This window comes from Artemia franciscana, chromosome 3, assembly GCF_032884065.1.
Source record: "Artemia franciscana chromosome 3, ASM3288406v1, whole genome shotgun sequence".
NCBI lineage: Eukaryota > Metazoa > Arthropoda > Branchiopoda > Anostraca > Artemiidae > Artemia > Artemia franciscana.
Genome location: NC_088865.1, coordinates 31,526,747 through 31,552,153, shown reverse-complemented (window position 1 = coordinate 31,552,153; position 25,407 = coordinate 31,526,747). Strand labels below are relative to the sequence as shown.

The window sequence follows — 25,407 nt, the reverse complement described above, 5'->3', positions numbered from 1 at the left end:
AACACTTACCGTAGTGCAAGCCCATGCTCTGAATTTATTGGAGAATGACCAACACTGGGATAACTGCATCAATGACGCGTGCGAAACGTCAACCCCAAGTCAAATTCGTGCATTGTTTGGCATCATTTTAACAACTTGCTCTCCATCAGCTCCTACAGAGTTATGGGAAAAATATAAGTCAAAAATGTCCGAAGATATACTTCATCGAAAACAGTTAGAGACGTCAGATATGACTTTTGATTTTACATCAGAAATTTATAACTACACTTTAGTTGTTATAGAAGATTTGTGCGTAAGTATGGCAAACAAACCTCTTCAGGATTTGGGAATGCCTTCACCTAACCGTATCGCTGCTGTTTCGACATGTGTAGAATTGGATCGTGAACAAAGTTACAGTACGAGTGATCTATTGTCGTATGTACAAAATAACATTTCCAAGTTAACGTCGGAAGAAAAAGACATTTATGATACGATAATGCATTGTGTCGATAACAACGTTGGAGAAATTTTCTTTTTGGATGCGCCAGGAGGTACTGGTAAAACGTTTGTGATAAAACTGATTCTGGGATCAATTCGATCAAAAAATGATATAGCGTTGGCAATTGCGTCGTCTGGAATAGCCGCAACATTGCTGCCTGTTGGAAGAACTGCTCATTCCGCTTTGAAATTGCCTCTGAACTTGCATTCTACAGAAACTCCCACGTGCAATATTTCCAAATCATCTGGGATGGGTAAAGTATTGCAGCAATGCAAACTTATTATTTGGGATGAGTGCACAATGGCACACAAAAAATCGCTCGAGGCTCTGGATCAATGCTTGAAAGATTTGCGAGGGAAGTCGAAACCCTTTGGCAGCACCTTAATATTGCTTGCGGGAGATTTCAGGCAAACATAACCTATAATACCTAGATCAACTCTTGCAGACGAAATGATTGTTGCCTGAAAAATTCTAATTTATGGGCACACGTAAAAACATTAAAATTAACTACAAATATGCGTGTCCGATTGCAAAACGATGACTCTGGTCAAACATTTTCAGATCAATTGCTGGCAATGGGAAACGGAAAGCTCCCAGTAGACTCAATTTGAGGACGTATACAACTACCTGCTGATTTCTGTAATTTAGTGACGTCCAAAAATGAATTGATTGAAAAGTATTTCCAAATATTCTAAAAAATTATAAAAATAATAAATGGCTAAGTGAAAGAGCGATTCTCGCACCCAAAACATAGACGTCCACGAAATCAACAATATTGTTTTGACCAAGATTCAAGACCAGGCAGTCCTTTACAAGTCAGTCGACACAGTTTTGGAACCAAATGAAGCGGTTAATTATCCATCTGAATTTTTAAATTCCATAGATCTTTCAGGGTTTCCACCACACGTGCTACAACTAAAAATAGGCGTACCAATAATACTTTTAAGAAATATAAACCCACCAAAGCTTTGCAATGGCACTCGACTTGCCGTAAAAAAAACAATGGAAACCTAATAGAGGCCACAATCTTGACAGGGCCTTTTGAGGGTGAGGCTGTTCTTATTCCTCGCATTCCCATGATTCCAACGGATCTGCCTTTTCAATTTAAAAGATTGCAATTCCCAATTCGATTAGCATTTGCAATCACCATTAACAAAGCTCAAGGTCAATCATTAGAAAAAATGTGGTATCGATCTTAATACTGATTGTTTTTCCCATGGACAATTGTACGTTGCATGTTCGAGGGTCGGTAAACCTGACAATCTATTTATATGCAGCGACAATTGGACAGCGAAGAATGTTGTATATTCGCAAGTTTGCGAATATACAACATTCTTGGCTTTCCCATTGTCTGTGCATATACAAAGCCGTATGCACTAATAATGACGTCATATGCAAACGCTCTTTTTACAAACAAACAGACATGCATCCACACAACTCGTTTTTATATAGATAGATAGATAGATGGATACAATACAAATTAACTGCGTAAAACTTGCGAATATACAACATTCTTCGCTGTCCAATTATCGCTGCATATAAATACATTGTCAGGTTTACCGACCCTCGAGCATGCAACGTACAATTGTCCATGGGAAAAACAATCAGTATTAAGATCTATACCACATTTTTCTAATGATTGACCTTGAGCTTTGTTAATGGTGATTGCAAATACTAATCGAATTGGGAATTGCAATCTTTTAAATTGAAAAAGCAGATCCGTTGGAATCATGGGAATGCGAGGAATAAGAACAGCCTCACCCTCATAAGGCCCTGTCAAGATTGTGGCCTTATTAGGTTTTCCATTGTTTTTTTTACGGCAAGTCGCGTGCCATTGCAAAGCTTTGGTGGGTAGATATTTCTTAAAAGTATTATTGGTACGCCTATTTTTAGTTGTAGCACGTGTGGTGGAAACCCTGAAGGATCTATGGAATTTAAAAATTCAGATGGATAATTAACCGCTTCATTTGGTTCCAAAACTGTGTCGACTGACTTGTAAAGGACTGCCTGGTCTCGAATCTTGGTCAAAACAATATTGTGACATCATATGCAAACGCTCTTTTTACAAACAAACAAACATGCATACACACAACTCGTTTTTATATAGATATTTCCTTGCTGTTCTTTTGATTCCTCGGCACGCTTTCTTTTCTGACTTTCTCTATCAGCAGCAAGTTTTTTGGCATAGACTCTTTGAGCATCTTCATCGGCTTTTGCCATGGTAAGTTCATCAGTCATTGTAAACTTAAACATTAATAGATTTCTACGTGAACATATGTCTTAAATATCTTGAATGACGTCACCGTCAAAGCAAAAATGACGACAACTAATTTCATGACGTCAGTCAACACAGAAACATGTCGTCACCTGATCCACAGACAGACACACAGACAGACAACTTATTTTTATATATATAGATATATATAACAGTATTATAATAATGCTAAACGTTTTTCAGAGAAGTTTTCTGAGAATAATTTAAGGGATTTCGATACCTTAAAACCTTTTTGCAAGCCTTGGCGTCGGCTGAACGTCTCAAAGACAAAGGGCTCATCAGCAAGTTCTCCCATGGAACAAGCCATCATCAAGAGCGATCAAAAATCTGTGGTTTGATAATAAAATTTGATTGAAAATAATGAAATTTTACGTTCCCTGTGTCGGCAAGGTTTTAAGTCACAGCGGGTAGTACTAAGGGGAATTCCAAAAGCTGCCAGGTTGCTCAAAGGATATTTCCTTTGAGCTAACACTTAGCGTTTTCCTTAGAGGTGAGCTAGAACATTTTTAGAAACAACCCTCTCAAAAAAAAAATCTGCTCTGTTTAATAAAAAAAACAAATTCACAATGGCTAAAGATGTAAGTATCATTAAAACTGAATATCTCTATCTCCGGCACAAAACAGAAAAAGTTAAATAGTTTTTCTAAGATTTCTAGGAAAGTAGGTGTCGACATTTAGTTTTTTCTCGTTTATTCGCATCTCTTATTCAATCAATACAAGTTATCGCAAGACCGCCCAATTAATCTTAAACAGCTTTACCGGAAAAACTCCTTCCATCCACTACAAACTGCCGGTCCGGACTTTTGGCCCACATACGCTTGTAATTGTAACTTTTCAGCTTTTTTTTCTACTTTTTTAGTCGATTTTTTTGCGGAATTTCACAGTCTATTTTTGATCTCGCAATTACTTTTGGTCGCAAGATTATTCCGCAAACAGCTATACTATGCTGGGTTTAGTTTAGCCAGAAATCCGGTAGAAGGAAAATAAATAGACCATTTAAACAGACACTGTCGTGATAATTATCTTATACTTGATATACATAACTAATTATCAGTGAAAATTATTAACCAATTACCATTAATATATATTAACTATGTCAATTAAAAATAAGCAGAATTAAAATCATAAAAAAAACAAATCTTTCATAGAAAGAAAAGAACGATTTTAAAACTTAACAGAAACTAACTCATATCAGATGACAGACGAAGACACTGACAGATCGCTGCATGTAGTTAGTATAACTGAAAATGAGACAGGCAATTACAGCCTGGGAGATGGTGTGCTCGTAAAGTTCCCTGCTGACAAAAGAAAAAGTTCTACCAAATGTTCTGCTGGAGAGATTAAAGAGCTCCAAAGTCTCAAGACCTCCAAAGTAATCTTGCCTCTGTCTTAATTTTGAGACGAACAAAAGAAAATTGTCCATATCAAGTAGATAAGGTAGAGCAATTTGACAGTCACATAGCCGATAATTCTTTGTCCTCGATCAACAAGAGGGATAGCTAGGTCAGCCAGGAATTTGATTTTCGGGTATGATATTTCCAACTATAATGTGAAACAGCCACAAATATACCCTAAAGCATTTAAAAGAACGTTTTAATTAATTTGATTACTTTTTTTAAATAAATATAAATATTGAGCCCATTTGGTTTAGCCTCGTACCCTCCACTATAAGTCTGTGGTCAAAATCCGTTCCAATCACTGGATACCATGCTGGTATAAACTCTAAAGCTGGTGCATAGAAATTCCTAAAAATTTTTAGTAGCTCAGCTCAGGTAGGCCAAGATCTGGAATATATTCGGGGAAAAACTAGGTCTCCTGCTTTAACACTACAAAAGTAAACAAAAAGGCAAATTATTAACTTACATCAATCGTAATAGCTCAAAAGGGGTATAGCTCAAAATAGCTCATAAGGGGGATTTTCAATAGCTGGTTCACTAAAACGCCAGTTTGATTGATGCTACTTTTTACCCTTTTTCAAACAATCATTTCAATAATATTTCGTACAATTAATAATATTTAGAACGACCACAAATCACTATTAATAAATGAATGAAACCCAAGACAAACAGAAATTACAATAAATAGCCTAGTCAAACCTAGAAGTGCAGAAACTACCGCAATGTGATGTAGGGCTGATCCCCCCAGTGCATCTTCTAAAGATCAGAACTCAATCTGCACTTTAATGAAAACAGTTTTTATTTTGAGCAATGTGTAGTTTTCCTGTAGGTGATTATCGCTCTAAAAGACAAAACTTTTAAAATGTATTTTTACATCGTCATAGAAATCAGAGCGGGGGGGGAGGAGGAGGAATTTGTATTTTGCAAATCTGGAGGATTTTCTCGGTTTTTTCTTTGAAAATACCAAAAAAGCGATTTTCAAAGAAAACACCAAAAAAGGGTATTTTTCAAAATATAGATAGGAGAGGGGCTAACAACTTTTGTGGTCAATATCCCACCGCCGAGTGGCAGCACTGTTCTCAACAGCCCAAATGACTGTAAAAGTCAGCAGACAATACAAATACGTTCGAAATATTAAATCTAATGTAATATAGTAAGTTATAGTTTAATGATACAAGCATAAGTAAAAAATAGATGAAATGCAGTGTAATAACATGTAAATAATAGTTCTGAACGTGTAGGAAAAAAGAACCATATTGGAGCTTTTGCTTCACTCTGTACAAAACCCAAATCTTTGAATGGTTGCTAATGACTACTTACTACAAAAGTCTCCTTCATCGGAACCATCAACACAATCTGGTGCATCATTACACACCACCTCAAGTGGAACGCATCCTGTTACATTTAAACATCGAAACTGGTTTTTCGTGCACACGTTCAAATCCTGACCTAGTAAAGTATTGAAATTATTAGTAAGAATAAATCAAATAGTGGTAAATAAAAGAGCAGTATTAATAAATTAAAAATAGTTCCGTAAATAATATGAGCACAGAAAACCTTTACAATGAAAAATACTCGCTTGCTGCAGACTAAAAAAGTGTATACTCTCTTGTGAGCATCTGAAAAATCAATAACTCCGATTGTCAAAGTACTAGGAAAATACTTGGCATCGTTACCCATTTGATAACATCACATAATTGTTTTCCAACTAGTGATTGGGTGGATGTTACGGATACTTACAAATTACATAAATTAAGATTATACATCTTAACTGCAACTCCTCTTTGCATAAGCATTTTCTTTGTCAAAATTTTCACTGAAGTCTAATTAATGATCTGACTTTCGTTCTTTATGAAAAACAGTAAAATCATATGATCTTTTGAATTTTTGCACCGGGCAAAAGTCGAATCTTGACTTTTTGCTCGTATAGCAAAAAGGTTTTTATGCCGACTGTTTGCACGGAGCAAAAATCGTATAAGAATTATGTAAAGTTGAAAAGTAACAGAAAAAGTTAATTAGTTGAAAATTTGAAAAGTGAATTAGTTCACTTCATAAGCTATAAATAAATTAATTGAGGACTTTTAATCCCTGGAAATGACGAAAAAACATAAATAAAGATATTAGAAGGTGAATTCAACTATGAAAGCTAGGCTGTAAATAAATGAACTCGGATCTCGACAATGAAGAATATAAATTAAGATATCAAAAGGTGAATTCAACTGAGAAAACAGAAAATTTATAGTGGAAAACAAAATTGAATAATAGCACAACTGAAGATACAGAATTCCATGAAAAGTGCATCCAAAAGAGGATAGAACTGCTAGCTTGCTTCATCATGGTTTTCATAGATCCTGGGCATATAATTGCTAAGCATTAGAGAAATACAGTAAAAATCAACACAGCATCCAGAAACTAGGAAAACACGGACAATGTTATGATTAATAAGTCTAAAAATTCAACACGGTGATAAAAACAGGGAAAAACAGTAGCATAGTGGCCAATAAAAAGAACAATCCAAATTAATGAAAGCATAAGTAGAATATGAATTACGGAATAAAAGCAAAGGTAGAGCCCTAAAGGAGCTTAAGCAAAGAGTCATTTATCTTCACTGTATTATTTATTTGTTGGTTGTTTTCCACCCAGTCACTTCGTATTGCTGGGGTTGTCAGAGGAACTTTGAAGGATCTCATTCAATAAAAATTATAATTTCCAATGCCCTTCTTAAGAATCAAAAGTGATCGGAGGTCCACCACTTTATTCTGTTACCCCTGTCTCCCTCCGAACCCCCTAGCACATTCAAACAAAATTTTGAGATAATAATTTTATTCACTTACTCATATGTGGATAAATTTTTGGAATAGAAATTAATATAGAAAAAATCAACAAAAACTTTGTCCACCATGTACTAAATGCTGTTCTAGAAGCCAATTTGAGCCCGTACCCCGTAAGCCCGTACCAAACACAAAGAAATGAAAAGAAGGAAAAGAACAGCACACAAATGACATCGAATACTCTAAGCAAAAAAATAATAATTAACCAACTTCTGGAAGGGAAAACACAAAAGAGGATCATAATCAGATATAAAATTCAAAGTTATCACTCATATAGCTTCAGAACAAGAGCTAAGAGCTCATATGGCACTTGTGACGAGGCGAGAAGAGCTAAGAGCCAAGAGATCATATGGTATGAGCTCTAACAAAATTCTATGAATCAACAGATTGATTTAAAAAGGAAAAAAAGAGGCTTAATGCCGGTCAGGATTTAAAATAAGAGCTCTGAGTCACGATGTCCCTCTAAATATCAAAATTCATTTAGATTCGATCACCCACTCGTAAGTTATAAATACCTAATTTTTCCTCTCCCTTTAGCCCCCAAGATGGTCGAATCTGCGAAAACGACTTTATCAAGTCAAACTGTGCAGCTCCCTGACACGCCTACCGATTTCCATCGTCCTAGCACGTCCAGAAGCACCAAACTCGCCAAATCACTAAACCCCTCCCCCCAACTCCCCAAAGAGAGCGAATCCAGTACGATTCTGTCAATCACGTATCAAGGACATTTGTTTATTCTATCCACCAAGCTTCATCCCGATTCCTCCACTCCAAGTGTTTTTCCAAGATTTCCCCTTCCAACTCCCCCAAAGTCAAAAGATCTGGTCGGGATTTGAAATAAGAGCTCTGAGACATGAATTCTTTTTAAAATCAAATTTCATTAAGATCCGATCATCTATTCGTAAGATAAAAATACCCCAATTTTCACGTTTTCCAAGAATTCCGGTTTCCCCCTCCAACTCCCCCCAATGTCACAGGATCTGGTCGGAATTTAAAATTAGAACTTTAAAGCACAAGATCCATCTAAATATCCAATTTCATTAAGATCTGGTCACCCTTTCGTAAGTTATAAATACTTCAATTTTCAAAATTACCCCCCCCCCAATTCCACCAAAGAGAGCAGATCCGGTCCGGTTATGTCAGTCACGTATCTTAGACAGGTTTCTATTCTTCCCATCCAGTTTCATCCTGATCTCACCGCTTTAAGTATTTTCTAAGATTTCCGGTCCCCCCAACTAACCCCCCCCCCCCAATTACGCTTGATCCGGTTGAGATTTAAAATAAGAGATCTGAGTTACAAGGTCCTTCTAAATATGAAGTTTCATGAAGATCCGATCATTCCTTCGTAAGTTAAAAATACGTCATTTTTTCTTATTTTTCACAATTAACCCCCCCTCCCAAATAGATCGGATCCGTTCCAATTATGTAAATCACGTATATAAGACTTCTGCTTATTTTTCCCACCAAGTTTCATCCCGATCCCTCCACTCTAAGCGTTTTCCATGATTTTAGGTTCCCCCAATGTCACCATATCCGGTCAGGATTTAAAATGAAAGCTTTGAGACACGATATCCTTCTAAATATCAAATTTCATTGAGATCCGATCACCCGTTTGTAAGTTAAAAATACCTATTTTTTTCTCAGAAATAACCCCCCCCCCCCCAACTACCCCAAAGAAAGCGGATCCGTTCCGTTTATGTCAATCATCTATCTAGGATTTGTGTTTATTTTTCCACCAAGTTTCATCCCGGTCCCTCCACTCTAAGTGTTTTCCAAGTGTTAGGTTTCCCCTTCCCAACCCCTCCCCCCCAATGTCACCAGATCCGGTCGGGATTTAAAATAAGAGCTCTAAGACACGATATCCTTCTAAAAATCAAATTTCATTGAGATCCGATCACCCGTTCGTAAGTTAAAAATACCTCATTTTTCTAATTTTTCAGAATTATCCCCCCCGAACTACCCCAAAGAGAGCGGATCCGTTCCGTTTATGTCAATCATGTATCTGGGACTTGTGCTTATTTTTCCTATCAAGTTTCATTCAAATCCCTCCACTCTAAGTGTTTTCCAAGATTTTAGGTTCCCCCCGCCAACTCCTCCCAATGCCATCAGATCCGATCGGGATTTAAAACAAGAGCTCTGAGACATAATATCATTCCAAACATCAAATTTCATTAAGATCCCATCACCCGCTCATAAGTTAAAAATACTTCATTTTTTCTATTTTTTCCGAATTAACCGGTTAATACCAAGTGCCATAAAAATCATTTATTTGAGATGGTATCAACAAGGTCAAACATATCCTAATTTCCTGTTTCGGTACCAACATGGTAATGAAAAATTGACAATATCTGAAACAGGCCACTCGTAGGGTATTACAATGCTTTTTTCAAAACAAATGGGTAGTACCAGACTACGTATGCAGGCTTTTCTCATTAAAAAATTAAATCTCGATTTTTCTGGATTATTTAAGATATACATAGCTGAGCCCGCTTAACCAATTTTTAACGTAATGATTTCATTGTCACTATTCTTGGTGCATTGTTTTTAACAAAAACCTAAATTTATTTAGAAATCGAGTTTTTCAGCGGGTTCTGCTCTTGCAGAAAGGCACTTAGCAAAAAAAATAGCAAAAAAAAAGCAGATACTTACTAAAACAAAAATCCACTTTGGTAGTCGTAAGATATCGTATTTGCTTTTTGCAGTATTTTATTCCTCATTTAAAATTATTTTAGCAATAAATTATTTTATTGCTTGATATTTTACTCATTAATATTTGTTATTTACTTGATTCCTATTTTACTTTCTTCTATTTCAATTTTTACTTTATTTAATTTTTTACTTAATTTTGAATATTTTTATTTAAGTCAATGAGTTAATTCTTCCATTATCCCTGAATTTTTGAGGTTTCTCCGAATTTTCTCTAGATGGAAATTTAATTTTAAGCAAAATCTCATAGAAAATCAGCATCCGTAAATGCACAATGTTCACACAAAATACAAAACGTTAATTTTTGGGGTGGTTTTGTAGAACTCCATTTCCCTCTGGGAAATTCAAGATAGGCTCAGAAAATTAATGGGGAACCCCTTAACATGTCAATACTTCCATTATCCCAAAATTTTCCCAAATAGAATATTTTCAAAGTCCCCACAAAAATCACCATTGGTAAATGAGCAGACATTAAAGCGGAAAACAAAACGTTGATTTTCGGGGAAACTCTTTCCGTTCATGGAAATTTAGGGAAACCTCAGAAAGTGAAGCGGAAACCCTTTTATTTATTTTTTTTGCAAGATCTCCCCGAAGACCGACATCCGTAAATATAGACATTTTAATTCGAAATGCAGGACGTTAATTTTCAGGGAGATTTCAGGAAGCACCATTTTCTGCTCAGCCTTAACTTCAAGTAATTGCTTTCCGACTAGTGACTGGGTGGATGTTACGGACACTTTCGGGGAGAATCAGGGTAAGCTGGGAATAGCGAAAATACCGATATATGTTATAATTAAAGTAGCCCCTACTTCTTTAGATTTTTGCAGTTAGTCATAGCTTAAAGCTGTAGTACAAAACTGAATACAAACATTCAGTTTGAAATCCCAGATTTCTATTCTCCTGTATTTTCCTTGTCACTCGTAATTTCAGCTTTACTCACAATTTAGAAGTGGAATAAGAAAGATACCGAAAAAATCTTACATCTTTTTGGGTCTTCGTCCCCATTGTCAATTGTACCATTTTGCATCTGCCCACAGTCTGGTTCCCCATCGCACATCCAGTATATGGGTATACACTTTTTTGTTAATGGACATTGGAAATATTGCGATGGGCACTTTTTTGGTTCTGCAATTGAATTTGTTCATTAATAACAGAAAAAAAATTTAAAATAAGAATAATACATAAAAGATCACAATATTTTACTACAAATCATTGAACCTGTGCTTACCTAAAACATTTGAAAGTAATTGAAATTGGTCGGAAATATCTGTATGCTGGGCAAGTACATTTGGATACGATGGCTTTTCCCTAATTAAACACTCTGACCAGGGGGGCCATAACCTTACGAGACAGGAGGAGCCCACCCAGGGGAATCTCGGTATCTAGGTTACCTGGGATAAGGATCCTTAACCTGAAAATCAACAGTACAAAAATGACAATTCAGCCTCAGATGCAGACACCCTTTCAAGATCTCAACAATCACCCGTCCACGGATATGCTGAGGACTCAGGGCTTTGAAACAGCTACTTAGCACACAGTCCACTTTCAAAGTCTTATTCCTGCAAAAAACTCTATCTGATAGACAAACAAGGTTTTAACAAAAGCATAGAAGATGACTCGACAAATGATTATAATGGTGCAACTAAGGAAGAATTCTATTCAGGTCTGTCCAGATATCTTGTAGCAACACCCCCTCCCCCTAATGATTTTCCTACGTGACCTAAACTGACCTCATTATCTTGTCATCGCGAACACCTATTTTCAACGTAAAAGCACCCGACCGAGAAAAAATAACGCCGTTGCAGAAGTTGGAAAATCAAAGGAGCCAAATACTCACCCGAAGTATGCTGTCAAGTCATCAAATGACTTCGGGCTCCTTGGCACTTAGTAGCAGCGAAGCCGCTTGAAAGGGTTTTAAAACGAAAACCAGGGTTATACCGAAAACAAATTTTTGAATAAATAGCGAAAGAATTATCTTGAAATACTTAGCGAAATTTTTGGTTGATTTTGACTTTCTTTGTTGCTGAGTTTGGCGTGTCCTAACTATTTAATGTTCAGCTATTTGAAGTTTTCGAATTACTTTTATCCATTGTCAAAATATATTGAAATATTTGTGCAATAACCAGTTTTTTTTTATTTCTGGCAATTTAATAAACATTTTTATATATTCATTTTTTCTTAACATTTTTTATATACTACATTTATATATATATATATATATATATATATATATATATATATATATATATATATATATATATATATATATATATATATACTATGTATATATACATATTGTAATTATTATATTAAGTATAAGTTATTTAACTGATGAACTAAAAGTAAAGGCTTACCTGCTTCTGACATTTCACTGGGAACAGGAATGTTTGGAATTACTGAAGAGTTTTGACTTGTGTATGGTTCTTTGTCTTCAGGGATGGGAGTTGTTGTTGACAAATGAGCTGAAAAACATTAAATGGGATTAATATTGAAATTGGCACTATTTACATGAAAATCTTTGTATTCTAACATCTTTTTTTAAGATCTTCGGATTTTTATGCAGTTCTTAGAGAAGATTTTTTCAAATTTCTGGAATTTTTGGTTAGGTTGACAGCGGTAGGTTGCACAGCTTCCTTGTGAATCTTTACAAACATTCAGCATGTTGCATTTAAAAAATTTTAGGTATTTTTTCATTGAATTTCTCCACAAATGCAGAAGGCCAAAAAATGTAGCATTCTTTTAAAATGCAGCAAAAAAGGAACTAAAGAAGCGCCAAAAACTTCAATCAACTTCAAATAGAAGGGGCTATTTTAAGAAACTTTGGGAAGGAACATTCGATTAAATTTGTAGCTAAACCCCTCTCACTGCGGCGTAATAATAATTATTTGAGAAAAAACAATCCTTCTATAGAGCTTCTGAAAAACCTTCTGACAAGTGGAATGAAGTTGCCTGTTTTCCATTCTTTCCCCTATTAATTTCCTTATTTTCTAATTAATTTTTAATTCTCTTCGTTCTAAGCCAAAATTAAATTTTTTTTATTCGTCTTGTAATTTTTTTTGGAGTCTTGCAAGGTTCTTGTGCAGTCTTTTGTCAACTTGAGTAGAAATTAATTGTAACAAATGAACTCCAAAATAACGAATAAGACGAAAATTGAAAATGACACATTTTTTTTGTTGTTGAGTTTTTCATTTCTGGAGAATTTCCGTGCAGGTTTCAAATTTATGTAAATTAAATAACTATATTTCGGACTGTTAGCCTCAAATAGTTTTTATGATACTGCATCGAAAGACTTTTGTTATAGACAAATAATTATATTAAAACGCGGCAAACAAATTCTAGAAACTTGACCCTTTAAATTTGTTGTTTTTTCCATATTATTTTTTGTTCTTCATTTTTTTCGTACAACATTGACTAAACGAACCAGCAAACAAAATGCAAACTAATTCTGTTTTTTCCACAAAAATCGTTGGTGGGGGGAACACAAATCTTTTGAAAAGATGGAAAACATCTCCTGGTTTTCTTCCAAGATGTAAAAGACTCTTCGAAGAACAGCAGGTTTTAATTAGGCCATAACAAAACGAGTTTTCCCATTGAAAAGCTGAAATCAAGACTTTCTTTTTTAGCTGCGAATGCTAAATCTCCTTAAAAGCCTCAGAGGGAATATGATTTATTACATATCGGATTTCAATCTAGCTTTATAGAGAAAGGATTTTGTATCCAAGTTTGCCAACAATCCAACCCTTTCAATCCGAAAATTTTTAAATACAATAAAAGTCCATATGGATATTACGCGCTATGCTATCTGTTGAGAATTAAAAACAAAAACAAAAAACCCCGAAATATCAGTGACGGGACGATGAATTAGGGTCGGGAACCGGTATGGTTTTTCAAACGATCGTGGTTGAGTGGAAAATAAAATAAGTTTTCCCGATCATTCAAATGGTTTAATTGTGCTTTCTTTTAATCTTTGTAAAGAAAAACTGACATTTTTAAAATCAGTAAACATCAAAAGGTATATAGTAAACTTCAAAATTAGCGTAAATAAGGTAGAATAAAATGACTTATTCATGTCGAGGGTTCAAATATACATAAATGTATTTGATTGCAAATCTACTAAATACCCTGGTCAAAGTTTATATTCATAGCGTATTGTTAACAGTGCATACATTAATGATTTGGTCCATATCTAGATATACATAGGTACACACTAACATATAAATATGTGTCATTATATTTAATGACCTGTAACGTAGCAATTTGCAGAGCCTGAATTATGAGGTACTGAGGAAAACAAGTTGGTATGAAATTGAGACGTAAAATCGAGCTACTAAAAACTAATTTTCATTTGTGTAGATGACTCAGTTCCAAGCATATTTCGACTGCGTCCTATTTCAAGCTTTCTAAGTGAAAGCCCATCTTCAAGCTAAAGGGCTGAACAGTCGACAAACATCCAAGGTTCTAATAGTTTTATGTATAGTTTTAAAATAGATTAAATCATTTTTAAAACTGAGAAACAAGGTATACCGAGACTTAAGGAATGGGGCAAAAATGGAAAAAAAATCAGTATAATATTAAAAATCAATATGGTTATTACAGACAATGCCGCATATTGCCTTGGAACTAATATATAGCTAAATATCTTTCAATACGAATCCATCTTATTTTAAAAGTCAATATTCGTAGTATACACTAGTGGTCGTAAGAAGCCTATATCTAAATATATATTAATGATGGGACGATGAATGAGGATCGCGAACCAGAATGGTAATAATTGTGTCTTTCGAAGGACCAGAATTGATTAGGGAACTGAGCAAATTTTCCCTATTCTTGAAATGACTTCACCGTACTATTCTGTTTTGCGTAAGAAATCCACCCCCCCCCAAAGAAAAAATACTAGCATTTTTAAAAATTTATGAACGTTCTTTATTCAAATTATGAGATCAATTCTTTAATCATCCCTTCCCGCCTATCCTCATACTTCAACAATTACAATCTGCAAGCAGCGTAAATACATCAAACAGTTCGTGGTAACGAACTGTAGTAAGGAGCGACCCGGCTCAATAGTAACCGAAACTCTAAAAAATGGAATTTTGATACCAATAGTTACATCAAAAGAATCCCATTTTTATACTGATTTTAGATATATAATTTTCATCAAGATCAGTTATACACATCAAAAGTTACGGGCCTGAGAAAATTTGCCTCATTTTAGAAAATAGGGGGAAACATCCCCTAAAAGTCATACATTCTTAACAATCAGATCTTAGCAAATCTTAACATCATACAAACATACAATCATACAATCATATTCAGCGTATCAGAGAACCTTGTTGTAGAAGTTTCAAGCTCCTATATACAAATACGTGGAATTTCGTATTTTTTGACAGAAGACAGATCACGAATGCGTGTTTATTTGTTTGTTTGTTTTTTGTTTTTTTTTTTCCCCAGGGGTGATCGTATCGACTGAGTGGTCCTAGAATGTCGCGAAAGGTTTCATTCTAACGCTCATTTTTCCCAAAAGTCATCGGATAAAAATTCTGAGATTGCCATTTTATTCACCATAGTCGAAAAACCATTATAACTATGTCTTTAGGGACGACTTACTCCCCCGCAGTCCCAGTGGTAGGGGCTCCAAGTTACAAACTTTGACCTGTGTTTACATATAGTAATGGTTGCTTGGAAGTGTACAGGCGTTTTCAGGTGGATTTTATTGGTTTAGAGGGGAGAGTTGAGGGGGGAGGAGGGTTATGTGGGGGGATATTTCCATGGAGAAACTTCTCATGGGGAAGAGAATTTCAATGAAGGGGGCGCAGGATTTTCTAGCATTATTTGAAAAGCAATGGAAAAATAAATATGAAAAGTTTTTTTCTACTGAAAGTAAGGAGCAGCATTAAAACTTAAAACGAACAAAAATTATTACGCATATGAGGGGTTTACCTCCTCGTTATACCTCACTCTTTACGCTAACGTATTTTTAGTAATTTCAACTATTTATTCTACGGCCTTTGTGATCCAGGGGTCATTCTTAAGGAATTGGGACAAAATCTAAGCTTTAGATAAAAAGGGAGGTATCGACGAGGGTTGAACCCCCTCATATACGCAATAAAAACGTAAGAATATAGAAGACAATTACGTAAGTTAATTTGTAAGTTACGTATTTTTTTACCAATGAAAACGTTTGTAAAAAATTAAAAGTTCTAGTTGCTTTTTAAAGTAATCAAAAACTTGGAGGGCAACTAGGCCTCCTCCCTTGCTCCTTTTTTCTCGAAATCTTCCGATTAATTGCAATTAATGAATATGTAAATTTCGTTTTAATTATTTATGTTCGGAGAGCCAAGATCAAAACATGCATTAATTCAAAAACGCCCAGAAATTAAATAAAAAAAACAAGTTTTTTAAAATGAAAGTAAGGAGCAACATTAAAACTTAAAATAAACAGAAATTACTCCGTATATGAAAGGGGCTTTTCCTCCTCAGCGCCCCGCTCTTTACACTAAAGTTTTTTACTGTTTAAAAAGTAGAGTTACGAGAATGAGTCAAACTTTAGCGTAAAGAGCAAGGCGTTGAGGAGGAAAAGCCCCTTTCATGTACGGAGTAATTTTTGTTCATTTTAAATCTTAATGTCGCTCCTTACTTTCATTTAAAAAAACTTGTTTATTTTATTTAATATAAATAAGGAATCTTATGACGATCCATGATAATCTGATGTGGAGTCTTAGCTTAGATTTTTTATTTGAAATAAAAATATTATTACTAGTCTTAATCAAAGGATTGTTTTCCTAACTATAAAAAGCAAAAAAAAAGTTATTTTTCGATAAAACATTTGGTAAGTTTGCCTTCTGGAAAACTTACCAGCGACACCTACAAGAAAATAAATTTTAAACCATATTTAAGAGTAAATTCTTGTTAGGTCCAAGTAAAAAAATAGTTTCTGACATTTTTAATTTCTAACTTGAGATATTTGAATCATCCAACACCTGCTATTATAGAATTTTTCATTCTTCTTTGACAGGATATGAAACTCAAATGTCAGGCTCATTCCAAGCAATGAGAGTCGTATTTCTGGTGACTCACATTTCTAAGAAATTTGTTTTTCTTAAATGATTAGTTATAGGACCTGTTTTGACCAGAATTGCTTAGGCTGATATCTCACAAAAATAGGGAAGGAGGAGAAGGCCTAGTTACCATTCAATTTGTTTGATTATTAATGAAGGCTACTTGAAATTTTACTTTTATTTTCGAACGTTTTATCAGTAATAAATATACGCAAATTAGGTATTAATTTATGCAACCAACTTCTATTCGTGTATTTTTATTACGTATAACAGGGGATTTGCCCCCTCTTCAATACATTGCTCTTTACGCTAAGGCTCTAATTTTGGTCCAATTCCTTAAAAATAACCCCTGAATCACAAAGGCCGTTTAATTAGAATAATTCATTGGCTTAGGAGCATTATTGCCTACGTCGTGACGTAGGCAAATAGCTTTGTTGAAATTACTAAAAATAGTTTAGTGTAAAGAGAAAGGCATTGAATAATGGAAAACTCCTCATAGACATAATAATCTCTTTTTATTTTAATTTAAATCTTGCTCGTTACCTTCAGTTGAAAAACATTGTTTTTTTTTTTAAATTAATTTCTCATTGTTTTTTTTTTTTAATAATGAAGGCAAATCAAGCATTCTTTGTATGGCAATTCTCATCCCCCATGAAAAATCTTTCCCTAGAAGGATCCTCCTGCGTAACCCCAGACTTCACTCCCCCCCCCCCACCGAAAGGAATCGCCCTGAAAACGACTGTATACTTCCCAATAACCAATATTATATATAAACAATGGGCAAAGTTCAAAACTTGCAGCCCTTCCCAAAGGGACTGTGAGGGATTAAGTCGTCCTCAGAGACATATTTATTAAATCTTTCGACTATGCTGAATGAAATTACTATTTCAAAAATTTGATCTGGTGACTTATTCACCCTAATATTTTTTCGACACATAAAAAGGGTACCTTGACTTTTGATTTCCTTTTGGATGGGCCCTCTCGCGACATTCTAGTACTACTGGGTCAATGTGATCACCCCTGGGAAAAGGAAAAAAGAACAAAACAAAACACACATAAACACGCATTCGCAATCTTTCTTCTGAAAATAACACAAAATTTTACATTTTAGCAGATAGAAGCTTGAAACCTTTGCAGTAGGGCTCTCTGATACGCTGAATCTGACAGTTTGATCAAACAGTCCTTGGTATCGAACTGTAATAAGGAGTGACCCGGCTCAATAGTAACCAAGACCTTGGTACCGGAATTTTAACGGAAACAAAAAACGGAATTTTGATACCAATATTTAGCTCAAAAGAAACATATTTTAATGCTGATTTTAAATGTATAAATTTCAACAAGTTTAGTATTACCCATCAAAAGTTACGAGCCTGAGAAAATATGCCTTATTTTAGAAAATAGGAGAAAACGCCCCCTAAAAGTCATTGAATCTTAGAATCTCATCTCACACCATCAGATTAAGCGTATCAGAGAACCCTTTTGTAAAAGTTTCAAACTCCTATCTACAAAAATATGGAATTTTGTATTTTTTCCAGAAAACAGATCACAGATGCGTCGGAATGGAATTGGGTCAGCGGGGGGGGGGGGTATTTGGAAGGATCTTTCCATTTAGAAATTTATCATGAGGGAATATAATATCCCTGAAGGGGGTGCAGGATTTTCTAGCATTATTAAAAAAAAAACAATGAGAAAAGAAATAAATAAAAAAATTTCATCCGGAAGTAATGAGTAACATCAAAACTTAAAACGAAAACAAGATATTATGTATATAACGCGGTTAGTCTCTTCCACAATACCTTGCTCTTTTCACTAAGGTATTTCTTTTTTAATTTCAACTACTTATTCTACGGCCTTTGTGATTCAAGAGTCATTCATAAGGATTTGGGATAAAATTAAAGCCTTGCTGTAAAGAGCAAGGTATTGACGAGGGAGCAAAACCCCTCATATACATAACAAAAACACACAAATATGGAAGCTCGTTATGTTAGTTGATTTCTGAGGTACGTATGTTTACTACGAACAAAAACGTTCGTACAAGAAAATAAAAAAATTAGTTGCATTTTTAAGTAGCCAAAAATTGAAGGGCAACTAGGCTTCCTCCCCCACCCCATTTTCTTATCAAAATCATCCGATCAAAGCCATGAGAAAGCCATTTAGCAAAAATTAAAATTAATACACAAATTTTGTTTTAATAATTCATGTGCGGTGAGCCAGAATCTAAGTATGCGTTAATTCAAAAACGTTCAAAAATTAAATAAAACAACAAGTTTCTTTTAACTGAAAGTAAGGAGAAACAATAAAACTTAAAACAAACAGAAATTATTTGAATATGAAACGGATTGTCCTCTCCACAACGCTTCGCTCTTTATGCTAAAGTTTTTTATTGTTTTAAAAAGTAGAGTTGTGACAGAGTCAAACTTTAGCGTAAAGAGCGGGGCGTTGCGGAGGGACAAACCCTTCCATATTTGAATAATTTCTGTTCGTTTTCAGTTTTAATGGCGCTCCTTGCTTGCAGTTAAAGAAAAACCTCTTTTTTTAATTTAATGTTCATTAAGATTCAACGACTCTTCGGTAGTGTTTCCTTTTTTTTGAAAATGAGGCAAATTTTCTCAGGCTCATAACTTTTGGTGCGTAAGACAAAATTTGATAAAAAATTTACATATTTAAAATCCAGCATAAAAATTGTTACCACGAACGGTTTGAAACATAATTATATTTTTGACTGTTTGGAAATAAAAAGCTGAGAAATGTTGAAGTAATATTGTTGATGTATTCTGTTTCCAGGGTTAACTAAAATTTCCTTTCATTTTTACTTTTTTCTACACTTTATTAGTCAATGTTAGAAAAAAATCGATGCCATTCCACTGGTTTAAACTGAAAATTCAGAGACCCGTGTGTAACGGCTAGATAAAATAACAAAATGAATTATTTGCCTTCTTTCAATCCATGTTTTTTAAGTGATTCCTAGGACCTTTCAAGGAGCATTACTTAAGTTACACTGTTTTATTATAAAATACTATTGGTTATGTTTTATAGTAGCATACTATTTTATACGCAGTATAGCAGTATACTCACAACTCAACTTTTTTAAGAAATAGAAAACTTTAGTGAAAAGAATGGGGCATTGAGGAGGGGAGAGGGTTTTATATCTGGAATAATTTCTCTTTGTTATAAGTTACAATGTATCTCCTTAATTTCCGTTAAAAAACTTGTTTCCTTTAAGGAAGGAGTTGCATGGGAATATTTCTCCAAGGAGAATTTTTTCGGTTGACGGAAATTTTTCATGCTGGAGGAAGATAAATTTTCCGGCATAATTTAAAAAACGATCACATATTAAACAAAAAATAAGTTTTTTCAACTCAAAATAAGCGGTAAACTTTTAACTCGAAATTAAAAAAATATTACGTATATGAAGGGGACTGACCATTCTTAATATCTTGCTGTTTACGCTAAAGTTTCCCTTTTTATAATTTTCTGATACATACATAACACAAAAAATGATAATAAAATAAATTCTAATCACACTTAAATAAAATATAATCATGTAATAATACAAAACGCAAGCAATGATGTCAGTTGCAGCCTATTTGTAAAGTGCACACTGAATTGTGTTGCGAGAGCAACACTTTGGTTTTGTCCCGGTTTTTTTTTTTTTTTTTTTTTTTTCCTATGCCGCCGATCTCAGCTTATTCCTGGAAACTGGTAAGGGTCTAACCTGTGCGGTTTTTACGGAAAGTGTGGGCCTCAGGCCGGATTGATGAATATGACATTACATTTTGGAAAGCTCCGTAGAACTCTTGCCTGAGGCCAAAAAGGATGGTTTTTGCTTGTCCTCGAGCCAGAGCCTATGGTGTGCGAAGTGAAGTGGAGTTATATAGCCTATGTCAGAGAGGAGCATCTGAAGTTGTGCAGCCAAGCTTTCGTTTCATCAAACCATGTTTCTGCTTTCGAGTGGAAAGCTCCGTTCTAGCAGGCAAGCAGGCAGGCACCAGTTTCAAATTGAAGATGGACTAAAATCTATAAGTGTTAAATATATGCGGTAGTTCCCCGGCCCCACAGCCAATATATCTTCTTTGAGTGATAAATAGAAAAATTTACAGAAACAAAAAAGTGCGATTTTCCCACGGGTCCGAAAGTGCTGCCATCTATTGTTTCTAGCCATTTCTGTTCGTGATTTCAGCTGACTTTACCATTCTTTTTTTCTACTTGGGATTGCAATAGAGAAATGGTATCAGATATACCTCTTAAACTTTAAAAGTTCTCTCATTGCTAAAGAAATTAGAGCTTATCCTTTGCTCCTTTCTAAGTGGTGGTGTTAGAAAGTTGGCCTCCGGCAAAAAAGTCAACTTTTGAACTAAGACAGATAGAATTTTTTTTTCAATGACAATCGATAGACCTTGATGAGCTGATCAAAGTATATGTCATCCATTTTTTGTTACAAAAATTCCTTCATGACATACACCAGTTTGAAAGTTTCAAGGGGTTGACAACTTCAGTGGTAAGGTACACACTTGAACCAAAAATAGGCCGATACCAATTGTGAGATATGTAGGGGACTTCCAAGCAACAGTCGATTATTAGCTTATAATCATCTCTGGCAATGAGGGGTTTGCAACTTTTGCTGATTGATGTACCTATTATCTGTTTCTGGTGTAATTGATGGTAAGAACAACTTGGTTCCCGATTGTAAGACATGTAGGGGAGTTGTAAGTAATAATCGGCTGTTAGGCTACAATGACTTCAGCGACAAGGGGTTTGGAACTTTTGCTAGTTGGTGTACCCATTATTTGTTTCCGGTGAACTTGGATGTATATCCCGGGAGAGGGACTTGTAAGTAAGAATCGGTTGCTAGAGGAGGCTCATGAGGGGCTACAAATTTGTGCAAATTGGTGCACATCTATGGTATTTGATCCTGAAAAGTTACGGATAGCTTTATAATACCAACTAGATTATATAAGATAATGTTCCAAGTTTCCATCCGTCACGATGTCTACGATTGAAAAGGATAAAGTTCAACTGGCTGCAAACTCAATTTAGTCCCTTTTTCCGATATTCTTTTGCTCTTGTTTTTTCAACGCTGAAGAATTTGATCATGTGATTACTGATTGTGTTCTTCTTTGAATATGCCGTTTTGAAAGCTTTGATAGTTTTGACAACTTCAGCATTTAACCGATAGCGAAGAAACAAAACCAAAGTGTTGCTCTCGCAACACTTTAATCGGCAAAGCCGGACAAAGGTTGCCGCAACACTTCACGTTGCCCAGGCAACGTAGGTCTAGTTAATCTTCTGAATGGGACTTAAGCAAAATGAAACAAGGCCATCAAATTCACTTACAATCGTTTGGTATGTTTTCTAACCATTTATATTTGTCTGTTTGGCAAAACTGCTAATTATCCGTCACAATAGGTCAAAGGTTTGTCGAGGATTGTTTTTCGAGGGGGGGGGTACAGATAAACCATACGTTTTGGCGAGTCGGACAAAAAGTTCAGATGAGGGGTTAAAGGGCTTTACATTTGATTTTTATAACTGGGAAGAGCATAAAAAAGCATCAAGCAGTCCGTTTAGTTAAGAAAAACGAATTTTCCATGTGTGACTCTTTTCTTCAAGTTCATTTAACGGCAAACAAGATTGCGACCAGCAAGAAGTGTGTTCATTCCGTATGTTCAATTAATTTAAAAAGCTTTTTCCACAAAATAAGTTTTTCGAAAAAAAAAGTAAAAATGAAACCCAGAACATACATAAATGTATAATAAAACGGATGATTTTGATTTTGAAGTTATATTTCCATTCTCTGAAAGTAATATACACTCAAATATCACATATTCAGAATTTTACGCACAGTTACTTAGATATGCAAGGATATGTAGTAACTATATTGATTTTAAAAATAAATTTAAAATTTTATGACAAAAAATGATTTTAAGAGGGTTTTCTGCAAATACATTAACTTGGCAATTTAAAAAAAAATTAGTTTTCATTATAAACAAACTTTTAAATAAATATCGAAAGAATTATCTTGAAATGCTTAGCGAAATTTTTGGTCGATTTTGATTTTCTCTGTTACTGAGTTTGGCGTGTCCCTAATTTTTGACAGCGGATTTCTGGAGGATTTTGCACATATATTGTAATTTCAAATGGTCTTATTTTACATTCATTTCCCTGATTTTTATCTAAGTCACAATTACATCAATAGAGAAAATTTGATATAGTGAAAATTTTTTAATAATTGCTTAGTATTAATATAGATTGTGAATTCCTAACATAAATATACGAGGGCCAGAACCAAGGTATGATAAGCTTGTTTTGGTGTTACTTGGTTATTCTACATTTTTTTTTCAAAGGCATATATTCTGGGGGTGATTCCTAGCATGGGGATACCATAGGGAATTTATTGTAGGCAAGCCACTGGCCTGGGTAGGGAATTTAAAGTGCTGGAACCCTATATGAGAGTGTGTATTCTCCTGATGAGCCGTTGTGTTGGGTTGTTGCCTCTGAATTATTTGTATTTTTTTTTACTGTGTTTAATATTTGGTAAATGACGACTTATACTTACCTACGACACGACTGCCTATCCATGGATTATTCTCTATATTAATTACTAATGTAGGAAAACAGTTTTCATTTTTTCCTTCTGTCTTCCTTTTCTTTTTTTATGTGTTTGTGCTGTTGCATTGGTGATATCTTTTTTCATTATAAATTTCGATAAATGATCAAGTCAAACTAAAAACGAGAAGATATTAAAATGAGTAGGGCCCAAAACCCCCTATACCTTCCTAATGCTAGAACATAATTTACACTCCACTAAAACAAAAATTCAAATGTATATTATGGTCAGTTTAATAAACATATGTTGATTTTTATTCCTTAAAATGTTTATCATATTTGACTTCTTACAGTTAAAAGTGAGACCATTGATTTTTTTTTTTCAGTAGAGTTTCAGTAAAATCAACTTTTCTTCTATTTTGTATAGATATTTAAAACTTATATGAGACCATTAAAGAGGGGAACACAAAACACAAAAATTAGCGAAACATCATTAATCTAAAATTCTTCTGTTTTTGCTGTAGCATACTTCCTTAAGGAGAAACACAGTTGTGAAACTTTATCCGCTCCTCCCAAAAAAAAAACTTACCGGTCAAAGCAAAAACAATCATTGCAATCCCAAATTTCATTTTCAAAATCCTTGTATTTTGCAAATTTATAAGTCAATTGTTACAAAAGCAAGAACTGAACAAAATCTAATCTTCTAACGAGAATTCTCTTCCATGGGAGAGCTTTTTGCGCAATTCTCTTTGCAAAATGTACAATACAGGATTCCAGCGACGCTTTAAAATGCCAAATTGGTCGAGTCACGTGCATTAAATAAGTAGTCATTTGCATTTGAAGACCATTTTGTAATTTGGTCTTGATATTACCAAACAGCGTAAATTGTCTTTCAGCAGCTGCCGACGAGTCAGCATGCCACATAATATCATTATAAAACCCCGAAAATCCTTGTGTTTTTCCCCCTTGGCATCTTTACTTTTTCTTAAGGCAGACCAAAAAACTGACGAATTCACTTCTGCAGTGGTAACGCAAATAATTGTCAAAAATGGAATTCCAGAGTTCGTGAAGATCGCTTCGGACCTTTTTCTTGTCAAAATTTGGTTTTCCTAATCAAGTGGGAAAACTGACTAGGTAGAAACCATGCTATCGTTCTCTCCACCAATTCATGGATCATTTCGTTGATTATCCACCAATTCGTAGATCAAGTCATTGTCCACCAATTCAATTTCAATCCAATTCTCCACAACAATTTCAGGATCTAAAAACGACAGTGCGTTCAAGGTTTCGTCTTTGTGGTCAGTTTTACTTCTGATTCGGCAATATGTTAATACTTCTGCTGCTAGTAGCAGTACTGCTATTCAGTATTATTATTAGTAACATCAATACTACTGCTGTTACTGCTATTACAACTATGCCTAAAGGTACTAAGGTGAAATTTTCGGACATATAGAAACTGTATGGAACTAACTCAAAACACACTATGCCCACAAAAGTTGTGAAGTGTACGAATCGTTAATGGTCCAGAAACTGTTGATGGTATTATGCTGAAACTTTCAGCGTGTGTTGAATAGGATGTTGAAGAGACTCAAAGGTGCTATGCGCATACTGCTACTAGTACTGCTATTACTATTGTTATTGCACAAGCTAAGGGTATTAATATGAAGCTTTAAGGAATATTTAGGGGGATTTTGAGCTAAAAAAAAAAAATATGAGAATGTGGGCTTTCAAAAAGGTGACAAAGCAATATTAGAAGAGCCAGTGGCACCATTTCGGAAAACCTTAAAGGGTGGGGGGTGGAAAACATCAATTTTGGGCCCCCATCTAGCCTTAAAAATTTTAAAGTTTTGAAAATGCCTTTAGATACCGTAATACCTTTGGGGTTGGTGCTTTGTAACTTATTTAGGGACCAAAAACAGTGCCAAAATGGAAGATTTACTGTACAAATCAGAAACTTACGTACAGTTACTTCAGCAATGGATATCTTCTTTGCTTCATTTGTAAGAAGTCGTCGAGAAGCTTCTCATAATCGAGCTACTTCACTGCAGCTTTCTCAGAGAATATAAACAACAAATACAAAAGTCGCTCGTTTTCCATCATAGTCCGGAGGTAGTCCTTTACA

At 34.7% G+C, this 25,407-nt stretch overlaps 2 protein-coding genes across 5 annotated transcripts in view; one reads left to right on the top strand and one right to left on the bottom strand.

Moving 5' to 3' along the window:
- LOC136025163 (uncharacterized) overlaps window positions 1-25,407 on the top strand; it is a 489,107-nt gene that overhangs the window by 381,287 nt on the left and 82,413 nt on the right. The gene's annotated exons all lie outside the window — the stretch shown is intronic.
- On the bottom strand, window positions 5,471-24,003 carry LOC136024635 (low-density lipoprotein receptor-related protein 2-like; the record flags this gene model as incomplete). The annotated part of the gene is given in 4 exon segments (XM_065700065.1): window positions 5,471-5,599; window positions 10,669-10,812; window positions 12,042-12,149; window positions 23,875-24,003. Coding segments are annotated over 4 exon segments (421 nt in total), but the record flags the coding sequence as incomplete, so codon positions are not given.